Source organism: Penaeus vannamei, chromosome 3 (genome assembly GCF_042767895.1).
Source record: "Penaeus vannamei isolate JL-2024 chromosome 3, ASM4276789v1, whole genome shotgun sequence".
Taxonomy (NCBI): Eukaryota; Metazoa; Arthropoda; class Malacostraca; order Decapoda; family Penaeidae; genus Penaeus; species Penaeus vannamei.
Window position 1 is genome coordinate 24,619,197 of NC_091551.1, and position 8,613 is coordinate 24,627,809.

Sequence of the window (8,613 nt, forward strand, 5' to 3'; positions counted from 1 at the left end):
CTCTTTCTTTCTTCCTTCCTTCCTTCCTTCTTCTTCTTCTTCTTCTTCTTCTTCTTTCTTTTTTTCTTTCTTTTTTTCTGTTTTCTTCTCCTTTCTTTTTTTTTTCTTCTTCTTCTTCTTCTTTTCTTTTTTTCTTTTTGTTCTTAGAGCCATTAAAAAAATCTCTTATTTATTTTTTCTTTAGAATTATTCATTTTAGCTATCATATGGTATTCAGTTTAGCTTTGAATGCACACACATATGGTTAATATGACTAAAGATATGTTTATTTCACTTTATCTTTTCTATTCTGTGTATTCATTTATGTGCCACATCAAACTGAAAATGATGACACAAACAGAGGTAAATGTGTTAACACCCATAGGGGCTTTCAAAGAGACTTTTTCATAGTTTTCGTGACTTGTAAATCAATCAGCTAGAAACTTGTGAGGCTTACAATCTCAAGTCCAGCCCAATGGTGCTGCTGTGTCAAATGATCATCATAATCTATGTGATATGTGCTTTTATGGTAACAGATGAGATTCTTCCATTCCATTTCTTGCTTGTAAGAAGAAAAATTGATATTTTTGTTTATGTAACAAATTTTGATAGGTCTCTTTTGTTATAATATAATCAGTAATCCCTTCCTCACCCCCAGGTCTACCGAGGTGCTACCTGTAGTCGCTTCATTGGCAACCATTCCATTTACATCCAGTCACCGCGACATCTGGCAAATATGGAAAAACGCCTAGCAACCGCAATTACAGTGATAATTCATTCCAAGTAAGCCAAACTGACTAATTAAAAGTAATTAAATGAGTGGAAGTTATGGTTATATATACAGTACTAACATGTATGAGTAAACAAGTAAAAACTCTCTCTCCCTCTCCCTCCCCCTCCCTTTCTCTCTCTCCCTCCCCCCCCCCCTCTCTCTCTCTCTCTCTCTCTCTCTCTCTCTCTCTCTCTCTCTCTCTCTCTCTCTCTCTCTCTCTCTCTCTCTCTCTCTCTCTCTCTCTCGCTCTCCCTCTCTCCCTCTCTCTCTCTCTGCCTCTCCCCCTCTCTCTCTCTCCCTCTCTCCCTCTCTCCCTCTCTCCCTCTCTCCCTCTCTCTCTCCCTCTCTCTCTCCCTCTCTCCCTCTCTCTCTCCCTCTCTCTCTCCCTCCCTCCCTCCCTCTCCCTCTCCCTCTCTCTCTCCCTCTCTCTCTCCCTCTCTCTCTCCCTCTCTCTCTCCCTCTCTCTCTCCCTCTCTCTCTCCCTCTCTCTCTCTCTCTCCCTCTCCCTCTCCCTCTCCCTCTCCCTCTCCCTCTCCCTCTCCCTCTCCCTCTCCCTCTCCCTCTCCCTCTCCCTCTCCCTCTCCCTCTCCCTCTATGTAAAAATAGTTATTGAACAATACCATTTATGTTATATTTATCAATTAAATAAAGTTCATTGTCTGTTTATCAAACTTCTTTTCTGCAGTGATCTATCTTCAAATTGTGAGGACTATGCCATTAAGTCTCTCTGCTATGCTGCACTTCCACTCTGCAATGAGAATGAGCCAGAACCAGCACCTAGGCAGTTGTGCCGAGAGGAGTGTGAAATTCTTGTAAGTTTGGTATTTTGTTACTATATTTGAAAACCATACAAAAGTACTTACTTTAGAAAATAAAACATTATTGGTTTAACTGCCAGTAAGGATAATTCAACTCTTAAAATATATGTTATTATTATGTAACTATTGTATTGTCACTTTATCTCTATACTCGTGTGTTAACAAGTATTCAAAATACTTTACTCTCATTACATCAGGTAAATGACGTATGCAGGATGGAATATGTCATTGCAAAACAGCACCAGCTTATTGGCCGTCAGCTGCCCATCCCAGAGTGCGAGGAACTCTCTCCCATCACATCACCAGATCACCTCCATTGCATTCGCTTAGGCGTGCAGAGTGATCCTCTTGTTGAAGGTTAGACTTACTTTTTTATCTTTAGTCTATAACAATGTCTGTATTTTCTTCCTCTCGGTGATAAATTTGATGAATTACTTTTTTAACTATTTGAAATTGGCAGTTACATATACTGAATATAATTTTTATCTGCATGTTAGTTTGAACAAAAGTTATACTACCATTAACATATGCAAAGAAAAATTTGTAAAGTACCTAAAATAATGGAGTTGGAAACTGCTTGAAGGATTGTTAATGCTCTAAGCATATTTTCTTTGATGTCATAGGCCAAAATGATGATTTTCTGATTCAAATAATGTTAATGAAAGTATGTTTGCTTCCAGTTACATGAGATTAATTCACTCTGAAGGCTATTTACTTAGGGGATGAAACTCCTCTGTGAAAAAATTAGTTCATTTTGAAAACATAGCCTTGCATTTAGAAAGGTTATAGGCACCAGCTTGTGGGAAATGCAGTTCACTTTGTTATTATATACAAGTAAAGGAATTTGATAAGATAAGAAAAAGTTGTGAGATATGGAATAAAATAGTATCAATTTCATTTTCATTTTCATTTCAGATTTTCTAACTTATTTTATCTCCATAGGTTTGTAATTTTTGAGAAAAAAAAAGTTGTTTGTGCTCATTTTTTCCTCTTTTTTTTTTTTTTTTTTCCTAACAGATGAGAAGTGCTACGTCGGTAATGGTGAATCTTACCGAGGCACAGAGAGTCGTACATTATCAGGTCGCATTTGTGAGCCATGGAGCGAGAATCAGCTCTATATACGCACAGCTGACTTTCCTGAACTAATTGGAGGGCACAACTATTGCCGTAACCCTGGTGCACAAGAGAATCAACCTTGGTGCTTTGTTGCTACGGAACACTCAGTATCCAAAGAAGAATGTGCTGTACAAGTTTGCAGTACGTACGAACTCTCTGATTGATGGAGATTAGATGTATATTTGTAGTTATTTATTTATTTAGTTTGTCATTATATATATATTTTTTTTATTATTATACTGGTGGATAGTGCATAGTTATACATTGTCAACCCTTGAAAGCATATTAATCTTTAAATTCTCATTATTCTTTCAGATGACAATACATTAGTATTCATCCTTGTGGCAGTTGTGATTGGTGGTGCAGTGTTCCTTTCCCTGATTGTTGGACTTTGTATGCGCAGAAAGTTTAAGTCGCCCAAACAGCCTTCCCCAAAGGCAAAGACTGTAGAACTCAATGCTCTCCTCCCAAAACAGCAGCAACTCCGGGCTCGTGAATTTCCCCTTGCTAATGTCAGGTTCATGCAGGAGCTTGGAGAGGGGGCCTTTGGTAAGCTCAAGAACTTAAGATGGTTGTGTGTGTTGATATATCTTTTTAGGGCATCATAATGTACTTGATAAAATTAAGTGTAAATGTCTACTTAGTGATTTAGTTACCTGTTATGGATGGAACTTTATATGGAATTTGAATTAAGTCATGGGTTACCATTATTCATGAAACCCTTAGAAGTATATGAAGTATTTTCCATAGAAATTAGATGGACATATGAATAAATTATTGGGAAATTTCTATTTGTATACTACTGATTTTTAATTTATTCTTGTAATATTTACACTCAGCTTTAAACTTTCATAATGGCTCTTTAAAAAATATTAAATTTTCCTTTTCTAGGTAAAGTTTACAAAGGTGAATTGCAAGGAATGAGTCCAGATGGAAGCTCAGTATTGGTGGCTATCAAAACTTTGAAAGAGAATGCCACAGCGAAAACTCGTCAGGATTTTCACCGGGAGGTAGAACTCATGACAGACCTTCGCCATCCCAACATTGTTTGCCTGCTGGGAGTGGTCATGAAGGAGGAACCTATGTGTATGTTGTTTGAACATATGTCCCAGGTATGTACCAGTTTATCAAGTGAACCATCCCTTGAAAAGAAAAATATCAAATATATATTTTCTTTCTTTTTCATAATATTTTTTTCTTTCTTTCTTTCTTCCTTTTGTTTTCTTTTTTATCATAGATGATATCAGCAGAGATATGTACTTTATAAAAGTACCTTTTCCCACAGGGTGATTTGCATGAGTTCTTGATTTCTCATTCCCCACGGTCGGATGTCTCCGCATCTAGTGACGATGGCATGTCCCAGGCTGTACTTGAACAGCCAGATATGCTTGTCATTGCAACTCAGATTGCTGCAGGTAAGGCTATGTTCATCTATTGTTTCTGAATTTATGTAATATGATCCTTTTAGGCAGTTGTAAAATTTTCTTGATCAGGTGTTTGGAAATTGAATATATAACTGAAGTATTGTAAATTTTACTTTTTGCCTTGTGGAAAATATAAACTGAAATTACATATATCTGTATTAATAAACAATCCTCTCAACTAGGGATGGAATACCTTGCAAGCCATCACTATGTCCACCGAGATCTTGCCTCCCGTAACTGTCTAGTGGGGGAAAACTTGACTGTAAAAATATCAGACTTTGGACTTTCTCGGGATATCTACTCTTCTGATTACTACAGGTATCTACAAAATTTATAAAAGTTCATAGTACTATATAGTATTAGCCATTTTATATTTACTTTTTTTCTTCTTCTTTTTTATGTGATGTACAATATGTAAAAGTGGGGGTATTAAAAGGAAAAATTGTATCTTTGGATTTATTTATACCTAATTTGGATATTGCAGTCTATATTGAATTCTATATATATTCTTAGTAAATTGGCAAATAATTGATTGAAAGACTAATTTCAAATTAATTATTACAGGGTGCAGAGTAAGAGCCTGCTCCCAGTGCGATGGATGCCCCCAGAATCTATTCTGTATGGCAAGTTTACGACAGAATCAGATGTTTGGAGCTTTGGTGTTGTTCTGTGGGAGATCTTCAGTTATGGTTTACAGGTGAATTAGATATACTGAGTTTTTGGTTTGGAACATTAGATTGTAATACAATTCATATGGTAACACTTGTAGTCTTTTGAAGATTTTACTTATGTATGTTTTCTATTTTGCCACACAAAGATACAGTGTATATTGTCTATTAAACATAATGTTCAGTCTTGGATGCATGATATTTAATCAGACATTTGTCCCTAATTCCTAATTTCACATGTCATATTTTTTACATTTTTTTTAATTAACACCATTTCAGCCTTACTATGGATATAATAACCAGGAGGTAATAGATATGATAAGGTCCCGTCATCTGTTGCCTTGCCCAGAGGATTGCCCACCCCGCATATATGCTCTCATGGTTGAGTGCTGGCATGAGACTCCAAATAGAAGACCAACATTTAGGTAAGCCTTAATCTAAAGATTAATTATTTGGTTCTTGGGGATTAGTTCTGTGCATAATAAATTTGTTTAGCATAGTAAGAATAGTAATGATTACTTATTTTGATAAAAATATTGAACTTGTTTTATAGAGACAACATAATCACCCTGTTTATTCTCACAAAGGGACCTGTTGTCTTCTTTCCTAGTATTTTAGATATGATTCAGGTGTTTTTATAACCTCTTCAGTAAGGCCAGGAATATCTTTTTACAATGAATTATTGATGGTACAGAAATTGAATTTAAAGATTATCAATACTATTTGAAGGTGCAATCAGACAATACATTTTAATTTTCATTGCAGGGAGATACATGGTCGACTTCGTTCCTGGCAGGGTTTAGATAACGGAGGTTTGGTTGGCACCCTGAGTGGTAGTGTGTCTGGGCATTCTGGCTCACAGCACTCTAGCACAGGGCCTTCAAATAACACTGGATCTACGAACCTCTCCTCAAATACTCACCCTCCACACCTTCCTCGGCCTTATCACCCAGGCCCACATTATCAGCCACCTGGACCACCCCATTCTCCAGCTTATTCTGCTCCTTATCAACCACCACCACCACCTGGGATGGTGCCTGGCTTGTATCCACGTTTGTCAGTGCCTGTAGGGCACCCACAACCAGTATATTTGGCCCAGCGTAGCAACGTGATGGGAGGATCACCAGTTACCATTAGAGTGGCGCAACCACAGTCTATGAATATGGGAACAGAAACCCAGTTGGCAAATCTCTGAACTAAATGGTGAAACTTTTGATTCCTAACTCTCACAAAGGAACGTTTAGTGAATCTCATCACATCTTGGGAATGATGTTTGATGTTTTGTGTATGCTTGGAGCACAACAAGGTCCTCTAAGCTAGGATATTATATGACCATCTTGTTGCTGCTCTTGTATGGTGAAAAGAAAAGAAAATCAGTGCTTGAGTGAAAAGTGTGTATGGAACTGAAAAGAACATCTTTTCTGATCTCTTGAGTGTTTAATAGATTAGGGAATCAAGTGTCAAGAAACTATTCTGTTGTAACATATACATAAAATGTGAGTTCATGATTTGATATTATTTGAAATATTTCACTTTGCTTCATTGTCATTTGAGAGTGTTATTTGCAAAATATTTTTTAAATTTTACAGATGCAGAATTGTGACATCCTAGTGGTAAGATGAGGAAGGTTTTCCTCATGTAGGAGTCCTTAGTGCATCATCATCCCATCTGGCAAAGTGTTTTATATAGCCTGACCTGATATTATATATAATATGAGTTCTAAACTGAAATGTGTTCTAATTTCTGTAATAGGAGTGAGTAATACATAAAGCATGATTGATGTTATAGCTTATACCTACATATTTCTTATGAAAATATTTAGTGCTTTGTGGAGATTACTACTGTACTTGCGACCCCTGGTCATGGCATAGCATGTGACATGCCAAACTGAATAATCAAATAATTTTGCAAGACAGTTAAGTGATTGAATTGTAAGAGATGTTTACCTTATGTTAAAGCCATGTGCAGATGTGAGGAGCTTTGAAAGAAATGAACTATTTTTGATGGCCATGCTGTTATGCACTCTTCATGCTTGACATAGCTTTGTCATCACATGGTTACTAAGTCAATATCTGTTTGCTTATATGCAGTAAGCTTTAATGTGATACTATATTTTTTATCTGATTTTCTAAATTAACTTTTTAATTAGCAGATGTAACTGGCATTTAGTCATGGTAATAAATGCCAGTGTTGAGGCTTTGTGACATTACCTTTCCCGTACAACGTTTTTGTTACTTGTAAGTTCAATCCTTTGGTCTCTCAGATGATATTAAGCTGTTTGCACAATTGCATAATAATTATTGGAAAGCTTGCAAATACAAAGTTCTTGTAAGATAGTCAGTTACCAAATAACTGGTCAATTCTGTACAGGTACGATATTTGATGTTAATGTAACTTCGACAGCTGTGTGTTTGTCTGCCCTTGGTGTGTCAGACCAAATAGTTGACAAGATTACATAATCAGGTTACACAATTTCATATATGCAGTCTGTGAAACCACAACATGGGTATAGAGCTTTCCCTGTGTGTATATTTCTTTCTTTTGTGTAAATTCTCTGAGTTCTGTAAGTAAACTGATATACAAGTAATGTTTTTAGACAAAAACTGAAAAGCTTTTTTATGTTCAGATATTCTGTTTACAAATTCACTTTCTGAATTATAGGTCATCTGACTGGTCTTAAGAACTTGAATAAGAAAACTAAGAGACTGTAAATAGGACTGTAGAATATGCTATTTATAACAGTAACAAATCCTTTTTAAGAATACCACAACCAAGTCTTTTGTACATGCAAGCTTGTGGTAATATATAGTAAAATTAACCAAATTTGTTTATATATCCTTTTTTAAACCATTTTAAGATGTGTTATTTACCTGTGGTTTGAGTTGTTTTTAATATTGCTATTGATGTGTAATAATAATATTATTTTTGGTTTCTACATAAAGATACATCTTTCCAAAAAAAAGTGCAAACTTACAATGTGTAGCCACCAGAGGACGTCTATGCTTGGCAGTGGGAGTGGGAATAACATACTACTGCACACTCACTCTTAAGATTTTGTTCAGTAGTGGTCAAACCTGTAATTCAATACACTGGCAAATTATATCTGATAAAATCCTCTTAAAATCTGATATTGACACAGAAAATTATATTACATTTATCCTATACAAAAATGTATGAGGTTTACAGCTGCTGAATAATAATTTATATTAAGCCTCTAAGAACTTTACAAAAGCACTAAATACATACACATAGCAGGAACAGCTAATCAAACAAGTTAATGATGTAATTCCAGAATTCCTTTGGGCTTCTTGACAGCACAAAGGCTCTTGAACTACCCTCATATTGCAAACACTACATCAAGAGATAAATGATACTGCATATCTAAAGCAACAACTAATCAGTCTTGCTGTCTTATGGCACACAATCAGCTGCTGGTTATATACAATTAAGAATATGGGTAGTTCTTTACACAACCTTTACACAAGTACACATTGCACAGGGTATCTTTTATGGCTGATATGGACCATGTGGTAATCAATGATGCCTTCTCAGCCACTGAGACACAATATAGATTTATATCACACAGCCTTTTTGATCACTGTGTTATGGAATTATTTATTATGGAATTATGTTACAGTCTACTTAATATGTGATATACCAGTTACTACGCAAGCTAAATTTGTCAAATATACATGTTATTTGAGCTCAACATATACTAAAAAACAGTTCTTAGTATTTTTACAAATATACTACACAGAAAGCCAAGAGAACAATTTAACACACAAACAAACGAGCAAAAAAAAAAACACTTACTTACTTTACTTACTTTAAATGTG

At 35.7% G+C, this 8,613-nt stretch overlaps 1 protein-coding gene across 5 annotated transcripts in view; it reads left to right on the plus strand.

Moving 5' to 3' along the window:
* Nucleotides 1-7,600, plus strand: part of LOC113818143 (inactive tyrosine-protein kinase transmembrane receptor ROR1) — a 157,844-nt gene extending 150,244 nt beyond the window's left edge. For all 5 annotated transcript variants that reach the window (XM_070142835.1, XM_070142842.1, XM_070142826.1 and 2 more), the window contains 11 exons: nt 638-762; nt 1,437-1,563; nt 1,767-1,926; nt 2,587-2,826; nt 3,001-3,234; nt 3,577-3,797; nt 3,971-4,100; nt 4,292-4,427; nt 4,674-4,806; nt 5,057-5,202; nt 5,543-7,600. In XM_070142835.1, the coding sequence (XP_069998936.1) occupies nt 638-762; nt 1,437-1,563; nt 1,767-1,926; nt 2,587-2,826; nt 3,001-3,234; nt 3,577-3,797; nt 3,971-4,100; nt 4,292-4,427; nt 4,674-4,806; nt 5,057-5,202; nt 5,543-5,972 (2,082 nt within the window). In that variant the 3' untranslated portion in view covers nt 5,973-7,600. The remainder of the gene's footprint in view (nt 1-637; nt 763-1,436; nt 1,564-1,766; nt 1,927-2,586; nt 2,827-3,000; nt 3,235-3,576; nt 3,798-3,970; nt 4,101-4,291; nt 4,428-4,673; nt 4,807-5,056; nt 5,203-5,542) is intronic.
* The last annotated feature ends 1,013 nt before the right edge of the window (nt 7,601-8,613 follow it).